Source organism: Myxocyprinus asiaticus, chromosome 29 (assembly GCF_019703515.2).
Source record: "Myxocyprinus asiaticus isolate MX2 ecotype Aquarium Trade chromosome 29, UBuf_Myxa_2, whole genome shotgun sequence".
In the NCBI taxonomy this organism is placed as follows: domain Eukaryota; kingdom Metazoa; phylum Chordata; class Actinopteri; order Cypriniformes; family Catostomidae; genus Myxocyprinus; species Myxocyprinus asiaticus.
This window is the reverse complement of record NC_059372.1, coordinates 5,266,492-5,284,514: the sequence shown is the minus strand read 5'-3', so window position 1 is coordinate 5,284,514 and position 18,023 is coordinate 5,266,492. Positions and strand designations below refer to the sequence as shown.

At 41.3% G+C, this 18,023-nt stretch overlaps 1 protein-coding gene across 1 annotated transcript in view; it reads left to right on the top strand.

The window, feature by feature from the left end:
* LOC127420191 (zinc finger protein 423-like) overlaps positions 1-18,023 on the top strand; it is a 65,366-nt gene that overhangs the window by 39,407 nt on the left and 7,936 nt on the right. Inside the window, exons 6-9 of the mRNA XM_051662244.1 lie at positions 6,238-6,304; positions 6,399-6,526; positions 8,633-8,794; positions 8,891-9,413. Of these exons, the coding sequence (XP_051518204.1) occupies positions 6,238-6,304; positions 6,399-6,526; positions 8,633-8,794; positions 8,891-9,413 (880 nt within the window). The remainder of the gene's footprint in view (positions 1-6,237; positions 6,305-6,398; positions 6,527-8,632; positions 8,795-8,890; positions 9,414-18,023) is intronic.

The following is an 18,023-nucleotide window of genomic DNA, read 5'->3' as shown; positions in this document are numbered from 1 at the left end:
TCACTGAGCTGACTGTTCATTCACCTCTGCTGGATCTGACGGCGCATTTCAGCGGCTTCTCCCTCCTCTGCACTGGTGCACTGCAGAGAACGCCTCTGGGCGCTTCGGCAGAAATAAGAGAGTATATTTCTCTAAAAGAACGGCACACACGGAACGTATTTTTAAAGACGCCTTTCCGTTTGTGTGTTATTCCTGGTTGCGGTCGTTATCTCTCAACTTCTGATGGTCACAATCGCTGTCTTTCGTGTCTGGGTGCGACCCATGCGGAGACAGCGTTCGTGGATGGATCATGTACTCATTGTGAGAACATGACCATGGCAATGTTGCGGTTTCTTATGAAAGCAAGCCACCCCAGCGACTCCCCGCCTTGGTCCTTCTACCTACGGGTATGAGGCCAGCGCGGCTGGCACTGGGGGCAATTTGGGGACCCCAATGGGACCACCTCCGCCGGGTATCCCCCAACGGACCTCCCATTCCCCAGCACGCTCGTCTGCCCCGATCGGGCTTCCGGATGAGTCCGCCGGCTCGTCTCACGGCGAGTTCGACCTCTTGTTCGAAGCCCGCGAAGCTGATGAGCTCTCGAGCGCAGCATCGGAGAGCAGGCTCATCCAGTCGGATGCAGAAGCCTCAGCTGGGCTCCCCCCCTTGGGTACGGTAGCCCAGTCACAGGCTGATACGGAAATGATGGACATGCTTTCCTGGGCAGTCGCGAGCATTGGGCTAGAGTGGAACCCTCCGCTCTCCCCTGAACCCTCGCGGCTCAATGATTGGTTCCTGGGCTCGCGGCGCCACTCACAGCCACACCCCGCCCCAGTCCCTTTCTTTCCGGAAGTGCACAAGGAGCTGACAAGGTTGTGGGAGGCACCTTTTACTGCCCGGTCCCGATCTTTCAGCTCCCCCACCCTCACTACCCTCGATGGTGGGGCGGCCAGGGGCTATTCGGCGATTTCCCCAAGTGGATGAGGTGCTCGCTGGCGCGGGTGCCCAAAGCTCCAAGCTTTGATAAATAGAGCTGCAAGCAGCGATGATGCGCCCAAGCACAACTGGTCCATTTCCACCCAGTGGCTTTTGGAAAACAATGCAAGGTGGACACATGCATTTGGCATTTGACATTTTTTAAATAATTTTTAAGCAATTTGGGTAAATATAAGAGGACTGTTTTAAAGTCTGTTGTAAGAGCCACACTTCCTGCTACCAGGTGGTGGTGCTATGACCCAAAATAGTCACATCCATGTGATTAGCCCCCAAGACTAAACAGAAATCTCAATTTTGATCTAAATCACACATTGCACACAGAAGATATAAGACACTTCCTGTTTCCCATTTTTCGCCATTAATTTAATGCCTCGCCATGGCAATAACGTTTGATATATCTAAAATCTGTTCACAATTTAGCAACTTCAATGTCTTGGCATAATATTTTCTAAATGTGGTGACAGTCTCATGAATCACCTAGGAAGAGTATTTAAAAGTTCAGAGAAAAAATCCAAAATGGCCGACTTCCTGTTGGGCGAACCTAATGACTGTAATTATGAAATTTGTTCGGCTTGATGAGAACTATATATCTACCAATTTTGGTGACTGTAGTTGAAAATGTGGGTGCTACAGATGCCGTCTTACATGGCCATATTAAACGGGGTGCTACAGAGCCCCCTCTACATGCCCGTGCATGCACTTTTGCCCGGCCCTAATGGCCAATTCAAAATTCCATGAAATTTTAAGCATACCATGTGTCCGTGATGTCCGTGATTTGCGATGGTGAGGGGTAATACATCCAAATGCATTACTTGAAAGTAGACGGGAGCAGGCTGGTGCAGTCTGGGGAGGAGTGAAATAAGAACTGTCAAGTCGGATAGTTCTCTCTTCTCATAATGGATCACCCACTACGAGATCAAAATGATTCACTTTCAAGTGCTTTGTTGTTCATAAAGTGGATGCAATTTTAATTCTGTTACTTTTAAATTAAAATAAAAATGATAAAAAATACACTCAATGTACCTGTTATTTAATTCCCCACATAAGACGTGTCTTTCCATAAATGTTTAGTTTAATAAATATTTTAGATATTTTCAGAAATATTTAATCACATATACCATACAGAATGTTGGGAATATTCACATATAATTTATACACATTAAAACATGATATTAGAGATAAAAAAAAATCAAACATTTTAAAAGAGAACAAAACATCATGGTTGTTTAAGCCAATGAGCATTAAGCTGTTGTCAGCAAGTCATTTCCCATCGTGCTTGCAGTTCGCAACTGTGCCGCCTGCCTGCTACAACTTTGGCTGCCTCGCACTCATGGGAGTATTTTTGACATATGCGGTCATGATATCACAGCAAGTCGGACAGATTTCTAACCGGCATGCACCTGTCGGTGATCACCAGTGATCAGTTCTGCACAGAACTTGCCCATCTCAAATGGGCCTTATGAAATACTGTTTTTGCTTCAATCATTGGATTGGATCATGAGCAGAGAACATGAAACACAAGTAGCCTACTGTCACTTGCATGTCACATGTTTTAAAAATACACTCTTTTAACTATTTAAAATTGAAGTTTTTGGAGTCACGTAATGCCATGCAAGGAGCAGACGGGTAAACGGAGAGCTCTGCGCACTTTGCTAGATTTGAATTATTTTTATGTCATAAACCAGTGAGATTTGATACACCCGGCTACATATCTGTCTTTGAAGTCAACATGGCAAAGAATTCAAAATCCTCGGGCTCTGGAGATATTAAACGACACTTACGTGCTCAAGCTGAAACCTCAGATAGGCATGCAGACCAGGGACTTAGTTTGAACAGTGCTGCGGGAGAAATTCAGCGGCAACTGGCGAGCATGTCTGTGATGCTGACGAAGGTTGTTACTGACTTAGAGGAACTTGCTGTAATATGTCGATCAATTACTGCGATGGAAACTAAATTCTCTGAGTTGGTAACAAGAATATGGGACATTGAGAAAAGGATCAATTATCTAGAGTCATCAGAGAGGGAATTAGCTGCTAATCCGCTAGCGACAAAGATAGATTTGCAGCGCGTTTTGGAAAAATTGGAGTATTTGGAGAATCGTAGCTGGCGAAACAACGTCCGAATTGTTGGAATTTCTGAGCATGAGGAAGGCCGAGATATTGTGAAAATCTTAGACGAGTTCTTCCCGAGTCTGCTCGACATAGCAGGCCATAAGCTGGATCGAGCGAGCTCACAGGGTCCTGGCTTGGAGATCCGCTAAGAGAGACAGGCCCCGAAAATTGTTTCTTTTTGTGTTGGTTCCGCCTAGCGGCTGGAGTTTGTTTTGTGGAATAATACTCCACATCTCATCTCCTGAACACATGAAACAGCCGGCTCACTGAACATTTGTTTGACTGTCCGAGGAAACTGAATGTCTTTATTATTTTGTAATTTTATTATAATTTTTGTTTTTATTGTTTTTTTGCATGCTGGTTCCGCTAGCAGCTGGAATTTGTTTTGTGGAGGAACACACCTTCGAGACAGTTTTGTGAATTAATCTACACGTTCTTTCTATTTATTCTGCCTGTTGGCTGGAATTTGTTTCATAGATTATTTTCTTGTATGTAATTCTGTCTCACAAAATTTGTACAGGAACACCGGACATGAGCAATCCGATGGCAAAATTGTCACGGAGACTCTCATAGGCGTACATGGACTGTTTGAGTTTAGAGAGATGGACGCCGGTTGGCGCTGTCGTGCGCGGGGTTAATGCGCATGTTTGTATTTTTTCTGTTTGTTTGGTTCGGGGGGAAGTTCGGGGTCTGACTGTGGCACTAATGTTGGAATTTGGTCTTTATAATTTTATTTTTGTCAGAATGTCAGATATTATCTCTCTCCACGTGGAATGGGAATGGGTTGGGGCATGAGATACACAAAAAAGGAGACTTGTATTTCCTACTATGAATGAATGCTTGACTGGAAAAATAACATAGCCATACACAAGCTGTACAAAAAACCCAAGTTGTATTATACCTCTCAAACAAATAGTACAAACAGTGATTACAAAAATAACCGGCACCATACATAAAGTGTGTGTGTGTGCGTGTGAAGTCTTTCAGTGTCCCAATGTATAATATATACAAGATGAGCTAAATCGGTCTCACCGTATTGACAGTTTATGTCTCGGGAGCCCAAATTCCATCCAGCGCTGTGTTGGAAAGTCCCTCTTTGGTAAGTAATCCAAAACGTATGAAAACTCCTCAAAGAGACAATAGAAGTTCTCTATCATCCAACATCCAAGTGCCAATGAGTAATCCTTGGAGCAATCGATCGTTAATCCCAACCGTGAATGTCACACACCTCTCCCTCAACGCCGCCGTACTGGCATCTTTTATGACCATGTTTACTTCCGAATTTGTGGCTTAGTCTCGGATCACGCCCTGGTGAGTTTAGAGGTGTTGCCACATATGGAGAAAAATAAATCATATAGTTGGCGCTTTAATGTATCCCTTTTGCAAAATCCTGATTTTCAACAAATGTTAAAGGCTGAAATCGATGTTTATATGGAGACCAACTGGTCCTCAGTATCCTCTGTGGGCATGACTTGGGAGGCACTTAAGGTGGTTCTTAGGGGTCAGATCATACAGTATGCCTCATTCATCTAAAAATCCAAAGCACGAGAACTCTTGGAGTTGGAAGGTAATATTAAAAGTGCCGAGGCAGAGACATATTGATCATGTGGGGTTTATTCGGGGCCCCAGATCTTCTGATAACATTAGGCATCTCATCAATATCATGTGGTCAGTGGCGATTGATCAGACTCCAGTCGCTGCCATCTCACTTGACGCTGAAAAGGCGTTTGATATGGTAGAATGGGATTATATTTTTATGATTTTGGAAATGTACGAGTTTGGGAATACTTTTATTGAATGGATTAAGTTACTATATAGACACCCGGTAGCGGTGGTACAAACAAATGGATTAATTTCAGATTATTTTACTCTGGATAGGGGCACCCGGCAGGGTTGCCCTCTTTCCCCATTATTGTTCTGTCTTGCCCTGGAACCATTAGCAGCCGCGATAAGAAAGGAGGATGATTTTCCAGGGGTGATGGCGGGAGGTGTGGCGCATAAGCTTTTGCTTTATGCAGATGATATTTTATTATTCATCTGTGACCCTACTAGATCTATGCCTTGTCTCCACAGAATTATTAGTTCCTTCTCTAAGTTCTCAGGTTACAGAGTCAATTGGTCTAAATCCGAAGCTTTGGCTCTGACAGCACACTGCCCAGTAACGGCTTTTCAGCCAGGCACCTTCCAGTGGCCCAAACAGGGCATTAAGTATTTGGGCATTTTATTCCCAGCTAATTTGTGTGATTTAGTTAGAGTTAATTTCGACCCTTTAATAAAACGTTTTTCAAGTGATGTGAGTAGGTGGGCTTCATTACATTTATTTTATGATTGGGAAGGTTAATGTTATTAAAATGAATTGTATTCCAAAATTCAACTACCTGCTACAATCTCTCCCTGTAGACGTCCCCCTCTCTTATTTCAAGCAATTTGATAGCATAGCGAAGTCCTTTATATTGCTGACTGACAAAGGCAGGCTAGGCCTACCCAAGATTTTGTTTTATTATTACGCATTTGGTCTCTGACATTTGGCTCATTGGTCGTTTCCACCTGAAAGAGCCCCTTCCTGGTTTCCTATTGAACAGGAAATCCTTGCCCCTATTTTGCCATTGCAAAGCCTTTCTATCAAACTAACCGGAGAAGTTAAGTCACACCCCGTTATCTCGCATTTGCACTCGATATAGTCAAAAGTGTCGAGAGTGTTTAATTCAGACATTTATTTAAATGTTGCCTCAAGCATATGGCTGAACCATAAATTACGTATTAATAAGTAAAAAAAGTGATTTTTTTTGGAGGGTTCTCGGGGAGGGGCTGTGGAGAGAGATTTATAGTTTAGTTGGGTATGTGTTTTATTGATGTTGTTTGAACGTGTATCTTGTCTTTTTATTTTTTATTTTGATGATCTAGTTGTTGGTGACCACAGTAGTGCGTGTTTGTGTTGGGTGGGGGGATGTTCGGGGGGAGGGGGTTTAATGTGAATAATTGATTCCATTTTTATGTTGTGTTTGTATGTTTAATGTATGGAATCAATAAAAATAAGCAGCAGATAAACTTGCTAAAGAGTCATTAAAACGAGAAAGTAGGCATTAGAGTGGAATTGGGGAGAACTGAATTAAGAAGTAAACTTGTGTCAGGTACTGGGATCTTATGGCAGCAACAATGGGAAGAAGACAGTAGAGGGAGACATCTTTTCTCAACACAGCCTCATGTTAAAACTCATGGTAGATGCATTTCAGGAAAACAGATTCTAACAAGTATTGTTGTCCAGACTTAGGTTTGGCCATTGCAGATTGAATGCAAATCTTTATATTATAGGAAAACATCCGGATGGATTATGTGATGTCCTGTTGCTGGCGGTAATACTTTCAATCTACCTTAAAACTCAAATGAAAGAAGAATTTGAGCGCACTTTCGGCACGTGTTCAATATGTTTAACTTCATTTGTGAGTTTATATTTGTTTTAATGTGTTTGTATTTTTCTGTCTGTGATGTTTTAATGATGGTAATCGAAGCTTATTATCGTCGTTTGTGGTGGTTTTGTGATGAACATGTTCAAATATTCAGTTTCAGAAGAAATAAAATTCTCGTTCCCTCGTAATAAATTTACCATGTTTTTACTACAGTAACCCTATTTTAACCATGATATCCGTAGTGAAACCACAGTAATACAGGGAAACGAAAACTACGTGTAAAAAAACATAATTTTGTCATTATTATGATTTTATTGCAATTACCATAGTTTAACTGTGGTTACTGTTGTAGTTTAACCATAGTATTTGTAGTAAAACTTTAGTAACCACAAGATTATCCATGGTAGTTCATTAATCTATAGTAGAACCATGGTAACTACATATACATTATACTGTATCCAAAGCATAGTTTTCACTAAAAAACTAACATGGCCCACCTCAGTCATATTTACTATAGTAAAACCTTGGTTTTCACCAAAACTATGATTACTACAGCCTACAATATTACTTTAATAAAACCATGTTTCAGACCCAAAAAAACAAACAAAAAAAACATGTTTTTACTACAGTATGATTTATTGTCTACAGTGTGTTTTTATTATAGATTAACCATGGTTAATTGTGTGGTTACTATGATTTTACTCTAAATACCATAGTTAAATTACCACAGTAACCATAGCTATGGTATTTCCAGTAAAAAAACACAAAATTATGATTTTTATTATCACAGTTTTCATTTTCCTGTATTATTACGGACTCTATGGTGTCATTTCAAATATCATGGGTAACATATGTTTACTGTAGTAAAATCATGGTAAATTTATTGCGGGCGGAACGTAAAACAATTTCAGAAAAGAAAAAATCCCGCCCTGTCCTCTAAGAGGCTCCATAGAAATCTGAGAATATCATGATTAATTTCTGATATATGAGCTTGTTAAATTCAGTGGCTGATTGTAAATAAGTTACGTGAAGGTGAGAATATGTTGTATATATCCTTTTATAGGCTAATTTCAGGGTTTTCCTGGGTCAAAAAAGTAGGATTTGGCTTGGGGCCCCCATATTCTCAGAAACAGCCCTGTATATATATAAATTATAATAAAAAGAAGAATGAAGACAGTTTTTGCATTAGTAGGATTGGGTCAAGTGCTCATGAAAGAGATGCGTCTTTAGATGTTTCTTGAAGATGGCTAAAGAATCAGCTGCTCAGGTGGGGTTTAGCAGGTCGTTCCAACATCAAGGAACAGTTGAAGTGAAAGTCTGGGAAAGTGATTTTGTGCCCGTGTGAGATGGCACAATGAGGTGCCGCTCACCCACTGATCTTTAGCTTCTGGATGGCACATAGACTTGAAGTAGTGAGTGTAGATAAGGGGGTGTGGAGACAGCGGAGTCAGTGGTTGTATATGATATTTACATTGGATATTCAAATGATTACTCAGTAGAAATCAAATGGGTCACACAAGTTTTGTGGTCGAGTGACTGTGATGCTTGTGTGACGCTCCATGAAAACAGGTTTCAAAAGAGAAGCATATTTAGTGCTTGTGAAGTGGGAACGCGAGATGAAAATTATCAAACTGATATTTTTAAGTTTGATCAATCTCAGTCCATTAAATCATGATTTTTTTTAGATTGATGATTTCATCATGGAAATCTCTCAGCTGAAGAAAGAGGTGCATGTTGTTTTTCTCTCTTTGGCGTTTTGATGATACTAATAGAAGCTTATTATCGCCGAATGTGGCAGTTTTGTGACGGACGCTTTAAAATATTCAGTTTCAGGAGAAACAAGCAAAAAAATCAGAATATCATGTTTAATTTCTGATATATGAGCTTGTTGAATCCATCGGCTGATTGTAAATGAGTTCAGTGAAGGTGATTACATGTTGGAAAAAGGTTGCTATTGGCTAATATCCAACGATAATTCTGCTGTCATTAAAATTAAACTAAACACAAAGCACACAATTATATTTATACCATCTCAGAAACAGTTATTTCAACAAAGTTGTTCTTGTATATGATCCTATAATAATCTTTTTGAGTCTGATGAATGTCAGTCCATTATAATGATGATGTTTTTGTGTTCAGATGTTCATCATGAGAGAGCAGGTGGATGTGATCTGCTGGAAATCAGTAGGAACTGATCTGTCCATGCTGGATATTGATGATTTCATCACAGAAATCTCTCAGCTGAAGAAAGAGGTGACGTCACTGAAGACAAAGCTGATGGAGAGAGAGGACAGGTTACAGGTTAAACATTCATTTCATCCTTAAAGTTGAGATTGTAAGCTTTCAAATGATGTGATATGATGAACGGTACAGATGTGATTGTGTTGTGTTTGTCAGGAGCTGGAAAATGTTTCCTGTCAATCTTCAGTGTGTGTGACTGATGGGACCTCCACAGAATGTCAGGATTCAGTGTGGAGCGGCAGAGATCAGTCCACACCACAGCGACTGCTGGACAAACTCTCTGAACAGAGATCCAGAGACACACAGGACTCACAGCTCACTTTACTCTGTTCTACTGATGGTAATCAGGGTGATCAAACCTCCACAGAGTCTCTGACTTCTGTCTGTAACACTGGAGAACAGCAGATGCTGCAGATACCAGTGAAGATGTGTTCAGTAAAGCTGCTGGACTGCAGGAACCTGATGAAGATGAGAGGAGAAAACACAGCAGAAGAACAACAGTGTGATGAAGATGAGGATGATGATGATCAAACCTCCACAGAGTCTCTGGCTTCTGTCTGTAACGCTGGAAAACGGCAGATGCTGCAGACACCAGTGAAGAATGAAGTGAAGCAGGAGGAGATAAAAGAAGAAATCACAGCAGAGGAAGATCAGAGAGATGATGTTTTTATTTCTTCAGGTATGTTTCTTCCTGTAGTATTTTAAATATTTATGACAATCGACCATCATGTCAGAATCTGTTTCAAGAAAGACGGATAAATCAGTCAAAAGTTGCATGTTTTTTTTTTTTGTCGTTTTTGAAGTGCTCGTTTGTCTTAATTTTTTTGCAATTCCAAAGAAATGTCAACCATAAAATAGAAAAATAAAGTTTTAAGCAAAGAAACAAATGAACAAAACCCCTTTTAAATTGTTAATTTAGGTCTGTATTTGACCCTATTATAGTGCTATACACTGATGAGCCAAAACATTATGACCACTCACAGGTGAAGCGAATAACGCTGATCATCTCCTAACAAGGCCACATGTCAAGGTCTGGGTAAATTAGATGGTAAGCGAACAATCAGTTCTTGTAGTCAACGTGTTGAATGCCGGACAAATGGGCAGGAGTAAAGACCTGAGCGACTTTGACAAGGCCCAAATTGTTATGGCCAGACGACTGGGTCAGATCCTCTCTGAAACGTCAAGGCTTGTGGGGGGCTCCCGGTCAGCAGTGGTGAGTACCTACAGACAGTGGTCCGTGGAGGGACAAACCACAAACTGGCAACAGGGTGTTGGGCGGTTATTATTATTGACTTTTAGAATTTTAAATACATCATATATATTTCAGTTGTGCACCTTTAACTTTAAAACTCTACTTCACAGTAGTTTAATTAGCTTCTTATTCAAAGGGTGCATTCCATTCAGAAGTGATCATCCCTATACCCTATTCCCTTTGAAGGCTTTACCATTCACTGTTAGAGCTTTGGAGGGCTAAATGTTGTGGGGCTCAAAAATAAGCGTCATTCAGAACTCAGTTTTTAAGTAATTTTTATTTGAAATTCAGTTTGAAGCGATCTTACAGCATGACTTTCATGATTGTTCTTCCTTCAATGTGCCCTTCGGAGGGTGATTTATCCCATTTGGAATGCAGGGAAATTCTGGAAAAATGCTCCTCTGGTGCAGTTCTAAAGGCATATTATAAGTGAACCGAACTGTTTACCATCTACGTCTGAGAAGTTGTTGTGAGTAGCACTCACATATGAGAATAACCGCAAGCTCTGAGGGCTGTAAATAGCCAGGAACATTGATGCCACCAGCCTGCGTGTGCTATGTATGTGGGTCAACAGGGCAGCGCCATTCAATAATGTGATGCCTATGCATACTATGTTTACTTATTAAACACAGCCTTTTGTGATTCACAAAGCTATAGTATGTCTTCAAGTGGCTTTGAATAAAATGCACGAGTCATATGAACTACTTTAATTGTGCTTTTATGGTTCTTTTATATCAGTGTTTGAGGTTGACAGTAACGAATATGACTAAAAATATCAGTATTGGAGCCGATACCGATCCAGGTATTGGATCGGTGCATCCCTAGTCAGAGTGCCCATGTTCAGAGTCGAAAGGGCTTACAAATGGGTACACAAGCATCAGAACTGGACGTTGGAGCAGTGGAAGAAGGTTGCTTGGTCCGGTTAGTCCCGTTTTCTTTTACATCACGTGGACGGACGTGTACATGTGCGTCGTTTACCTGGCACCATGATGTACTGTTGGAAGATGACAAGCTGGTGGAGGGAGTGTGATGTTCTGCTGGGAATCCCTGGGTCTGGCCATTCATGTGGATGTCAATTTTACATGTGCCACCTACCTAAACATCGTTGTAGACCAGGTACACACCTTCATGGCAATGGTATTCCCTTTTGGCAATGGCCTCTTACAGAAGGATAATGCGCCCTGCCACACTGCAATCATTGTTCAGTAATGGTTTGAGGAACACGAGGAAGAGTTCAAGGTGTTGCCCTGGCCTCCAACTTCCCCAGATCTCAATTCGAATGAGCATCTGTGGGATATGCTGGACCAACAAGTCCGATCCACGGCGGCTTCACCTCGCAGCTTACAAGACTTGGTGTCTTGGTGCCAGATACCACAGGACACCTTCAGGGGTCTTGTAGATTCCATGCCTCGGTGGGTTGGTGCAGTTTTGGCAGCACTTGGAGGACCAACAGCATATTAGGCAGGTGTATGTGGAGTGGTGGTGGTGTAGTGGGCTAAAGCACAGAACTGGTAAGCAGAAGGTTGCTGGTTCTATCCCCACAGCCACCACCACCATTGTGTCCTTGAGCAAGACACCTAACTCCAGGTTGCTCCCAGCACTGTAAGTCGCTTTGGATAAAAGTGTCTGCCAAATACATATATGTAAATGCTATAATGGAATTTTTTAGTAAATGCAATTGTTTGTCCACCTTACATTTCTAAATCAACATTTAAACCAGACGTATTTCATATTTTAAAAAAGGAGTCAAAAGATTCTTTATTTTTGTACTTTGGATTAACAAAATTAATCATTTTCCAGAAAGATAAGGAAATGTCCAAGAAATATGTACACCTAATTTGTCATAGTGGTGCTTTTTACATTTTTTATTAAAAGAGCCACGTTTACAGTATGAGGTCACTGCATTTCAGTGCTGTGTCATGTCCATAACATTTTAGAGGTTAAGTTTAAATCACTTGATATTAATTTCAAATACGTTTATATGAACAAATGGTCTCCCTTTTTTGCTTTGAACACCCATAATAATGCTTTACAGACATGAGTTATTGACTCTTTATATCAAATCATATGAATATTAATGTAGAGAATCAAACAGGTTTTACCATGATGATTTGGATAGATCACTTTTATTGCTTTAATCTGTGATGTTTCAGACTTATTGCATTAATAACTGAGATTTGGAAAGGGATCATTTTGAAAAACTTAGCGCTTTAAACTGTAATTCAATAAGCATCATCTGATATTGCTGCGCTGTTCGGCTTGTGCCATACACACCGCTAGAGGGCGCCTCTTGCTCACGCATACTATATTTTAAAATGCAGCCTTTAACGGTTTAGTAATCGTGCAAAGACAAATGCAGATTTCACTCTTACTTCAAACCATCATGCAGCCATGATGAATACCATACTGATCTCTTGGAGTTGGAGGTCAAAGTCTGAGGGTTTTTAAACCAGTTTGGATGGTTTTCCCTCATCATGTAAATGTTGCTTTCACAACCATGATGCCCGTAACATAGTTTTCCCCCCTATTAATATAAAAACAATAATGAATAAAAATGTCACTGTCTTAAGAAAACGGCATTCAACTGTAATGAATATCATGAACACGGGCTTGGGATTGATTTAGTAAACCTCTGTTAGTCAACACCACTCACTGCTGCATCCACAGATGCAAGTTAAGACTTTACTTTGCAAAGCAGAAGCCCTACATCAACACTTTCCAGAAGCGCTGCTGACTTCTCTGGGTTCAGTCTCATCTTAGATGTAAAGTAGAACAGTGGAACTGTGTTTTTTGGTCCAAAGAGTTTTGAAAAACAAAGCCGTCGTGTTATCTGAGCCAAAGAGGAAAGAGCAACCCAAGCTGTTATTAGCATCGTGTCCAAAAGCCAGTGTCTGTATGGGCCAGGGGTGTGTCAGTGCCCATGGCATGGATAACTCACATGGATAATCTGTGAGAACACCATGAATGCAGACAAATATGAAAAATCTTGAAGCAACACACACTGCTATGCAGCACCGTCCCTGCATTTTCCAGCAGGACCACTTCAAACCACATACTGCCCGGATTTCAAGTGCATGGCTGTGCAAGCAGAGAGTGTGGGTGCTAGATTGGCCTGCCTGCAGTCCTATCCTGTCTCCAATTGAGAATGTGTGGAGCATTATGAAGCATACCAGACGACAAAGAAGACCCCATAGAATTGTGCAGCTAAAGACCTACATTGGGGGAAAATTCCACTTTCTAAACTTAACAAACTTGTGTCTTCAGTGCCCAAATGCTTAATAAGTGTTATTAGAAGAAATGGTGATGTTTCACAATGGTAAACACTCGACTGTCCCAACTTTTTTGGAGAGTGTTGCAATAATCTCATTTGAAATTTCTTTTCATTTTCAAAAAAGAATGAAATTCACAAGGAAAAACATCACATAATGTGTAGTTGTAGTGCTTTCAATATAGCAAAGGGTGAATATAATTTACAAATCAATCCTTTTTGTTTTTATTAGCATATTTCATACTGTCCCAACTTTTTTGGAATTGGGGTTGTATATCAATAGCCTTACGAATAGAATAGACTTAAATAATGTATAGTCGCATAATGAAGAGTTTGCAACCCATGATAAATTAACCTAAATGAACGCATTGAAATCCATATGTTCTTTACTGATGTATCAAAATTACACAGGCAGCATAGCACACGCACTGGCAAAAGATGTTAGCTTAATCTCAGAGAGTGTAATGTCTACATCTACATTCCCTAATAATGGTAAGCCAATATAATATTTAGGCTATTATTTGGTTGGGGTGTGATGGTTCAAATTCACGTTTCGGTTTGTATCACGGTTTTAGGGTCACAGTTTTGGTACGGTTCTGTATTTGCTATGTTCAGAAAAGAAAATATTATTGCCAAATCCAAAGTAAAAATACTCTATTTTGTAAACACTTCAACAGGTTTGCCTTTAATAAAAATCACCATATATTACTACAGTAACCATAGTTTAACCATGGTGTTTGTAGTAAAATCATAGTAATCATGAAATCAACATGGTTACTGTCATGGTTACAATATATAGTAAAATCATGTTTACTATATGGACACTACAGTATTACTGTTGTAAAAACATGGATAATTGTATCAAAACCATGATTTCAGATGAGACTAAATCAACATTTTAACTTAATTCTTGCGAAGTTACGCTACATGCATCAACTTAAAATGCATTTCAAACTCAACTCAGCATATATTCAACATTCGGAAGCTATAGTCTACATCACTATTGAAGGAATAACTTTCATCATGTTGACCCACGTGAAACACAGGCGTGTCCCATCTACAGAGCCATTCAGGTGCATTAGTGGAGGTTTTAACTGTGCTCATCTATTTGATGCTTTGTTTTCTTCGCCAAACCTTGTGCTACAGATGTGTCATTAAACTTGAGGTGAACCGCAGTGCCAATGCTCACCGACTGTAGGTGGCATTCGGTTTTTACAGAGAACCATAACACCCTTATTATTTTGGGGTTATTTGGACAGACTGACAGACTGATGTGTTGCCTATAAAATACTTTTTATTCTGCACTTACGTGATTGTAAGACCTTATACATGACAGAATGCTTATTCCTTTGTATTCATAAATATAATACAAAATATGTCAGGAAATACCACCAGGAGAGTAGGATGCAAGTGCAGTAGGGCAGTTTTATTGAAGGGAAGGCAACAGTACAATTCAGACGACAGGCAAAATCCAATAATGAGTACAGACAGAAGGTCAGGTGATTGGCAAACAGAGGTAAACAGGTTAGAGGCAAACTCGTGGTCAAAAACAGGCATAGTTTTTATAACAGGGGAACAGGCAGAATTATACAAGCTTGGTAACGTCAAACACAAGGGAATTGAGCATATACTTCGCAGTGACAGAACATGACAGTGTCTCATAAAGGGTGCAGTGATAGCTGTAATGATGATGTGCAGGTGAGGCTGATCAGCACTCCGGTGATTGGGATCGAGGTGGTGTATGGGAATTTGAGTCAGGGGTGGCCATATTTGGATGCTGCTGTGACTGCTGGGAATCAGAGTTCATGACAGAGTCCCCACCCAAAGGGCTCACTCCGGGAGCACTATTTCTCCTAGGTCTCCCCCTAGGGCGAAGACCAGGGCATTCAGGGTGTCTGGCATGGAATTCTCGGTGGAGGTTGGGGTCAAGAATGTCTTGTGAAGGTAACCAAGATTGTTCCTCTGGTCCGTATCCCTCCCAATCGACCAGATATTCAAGTCAGTTGCCCCTGCGGCGAGAGTTTAAGATGTCTTTAAGTATGCAGGTTGGCCTTCAATGTCTGGGGGGGAGGGGTGGCAGGTGCGAGGTCAGTCGCTAGTGGAACAGGAACAACTGGTTTTAACCGGGAAACATGGAAGGATGGTGCAAGGCGGGAATGTTGAGGTAGATCGAGTCTGTAGGTTACTTTGTTGATTTGCTTCAGGATTTTATATGGACCCATGTATCTGGGACAGAGTTTCTTGCAGGCATGGGGTTGTCGAAGGTCACGGGTGGCCAACCACACTCAGTCTCCTGGCTGATACTGGGGGTTTGACTACTGTGCTGGTCAGCGAAAGATTTATTTGCTAGGGCGACTTGTTCTAGACGCTGATGAGTGGTCTCCCATACCTGTTCGCTGCGTTGGAACCAATGATCCACTGCAGGAGAGAGGCAGTAGGGGAGGTTGGTATCCTAGGATGCATTGGAAAGGGATGAGTTGTGTGGCTGAGTGGCTCAGGGAATTTTGGGCATTGTCTGACCATAGTAAGAATTTTGCCCAATCTCCTAGACTCGTGGCACAAAAGGAACAGAGAAATTGTCCAATCTCTTGGTTGGCACGTTCTACTTGGCCATTAGCTTGAGGATGATATCCAGACATGAGACTTACGATGACCCCCATCCTTTCCATGAAGCTAGTCCAGACATGAGAGGTGAACTGTGAACCTCGATCGCTGACTATATCCTCAGGTATTTCAAAGTAATGGAACACGTGCTCGAAGAGGACCTCCACTGTCTCGAAGGCAGATGGCAGGTTAGGGAGTGGAATAAGGCGAAGGGACTTAGAACAACAGTTTGTAACAACTAGGATCGTGGTTTTTCCCTGAGATTCAGGTAGGTCTGTGAGGAAGTCAATGGATATATGAGATCAAGGACGTTGTGGTGCAGGCAGTGGTAAGAGGTTACCTACAGGCAGGATTCTGGGCACTTTGGTTTGGGCACAAGTGGAGCAGGAAGAAACCACTCAACGGACATCAGTTACCATATTGGGCCACCAATACTTTCCTCATAGTAGGTGGTAAGTTCGCTGCACTCCTGGGTGGCCAGTGGCAACAGAGGTATGTGCCCAATTGATGACCTTGACTGTTAGTCTGGGTGGAACAAAGAACTGGGATCCAACTCCCAATTGATGGCGCCCACAACACAGGAAGGAGGTAAGATAAATTCCTCACTTCCTCAATAGGTCCTCCATCAATGGCCTGAATACTTCTGGGTTGTAACAATGACTCCGTAGGTATGTTTTATTGTCTTCACAGTCTTGTGATCGATGAAGTTATCCGCAGCTCCTGAGTCGATCATCGCTGTTAACACAGAAAACCCTTCTTCAGAGTATCGTAGAGTAACGGGTATCGTAAAACTTTGTCGACAATAACTTGGAAAAGACTCACCGGCTTTGAGCGGACATTGGGAATGCTGTCCATGGTTTTGCCAGAGGAAGCGCGAAGAGCACACTTATCAATGAGATGATCTGGTTTGCCGCAATAAAAACAACAATGTTCCCTGCATCTTCTTTCTCTTTCCACTTCATTTAATCGTGTATGTCTGACTTGCATGGGTTCCATGATTTCGTTAGGAGGTTGCAGTGTTTTCTTGATGATAGGCATAGGATGATTTAACAGCAGAAGATCAAGATGAATGGATAAATCGATGAGTGAGTCAAGGGAAAGTTGTTCTTCTGTGCATGCCAGCTCTGTTAAGATCTCTGGGTTTAAACCTCGATGAAATATGGACTTAAGTGTCATTAAAACCACTTCCAGCGGTGATTGTTCTGAACTCCAAGGCATAATCAGACACATGGCGATTACCTTGAGTGAGGTCTAAGAGTTTCTCCCCCATTTCTCTGCCATCAGGTGAATGATCAGACACATATTTAAATAGTTCAGTGAAGTGCTGATATGAGGAAACAGATTCTCCTCCCTTTCCTATACGGCAGATGACCACAGTAAGGCTTTTCCAGTGAGTAGATTCATAAAATGTGCAATCTTGTTAGGCTCAGACATTTCTTCTTGACTGGAGAAATACAAGGAGCATTGTAACAAAAAGCCTTTGCACTGAGAAATGTCATCTGAGAATTTGTCAGGCATGGGCATTGGTGGGTTAATGGCGATGGTCCGTGTGGGTGGGGGTAATGCAGAGATAGCTTGTGTGATGAGACCAACCTTGGCATTGAGATCAGTGAGGTATTGTTGTTGTTGTTGTTCCATTAACTGTCCATGATGAGTGAAAGCTTGTTTCCACTCCATGTTGCCTGCTGCATCCATGAGAATCGGCAAAGTATTCTGTCAGGAAATACCAAATACAGTTGTAATGTAGGTAAGGCAACAGTACAATTCAGACGACAGGCAAAATCCAATAATGAGTACAGGCAGAAGGTCAGGCGATTGGCAAACAGAGGTAAACAGGCTAGATGCAAACTTGTGGTCAAAAAACAGGCAAAGGTATTACAACGGGATCAGGCAGAATTATGCAAGCTTGGTAACATCAAACACAAGGGAATTGAGCATATACTTCGCGGTGACAGAACGTGATGGAGTCTCTTATAAAGGGTGCAGTGATAGCTGTAGTGATGATGTGCAGGTAAGGCTGATCAGAACTCCGGTGATTGGGATCGGAGCCATATTTGGATGCTGCTGTGACTGCTGGGAATCAGAGTTCATGACAATATACTGTATACCTAATATAAACATTAACATAATAGTAGGCTTGTCAGTTTCATTTTAGAAAGAGATTT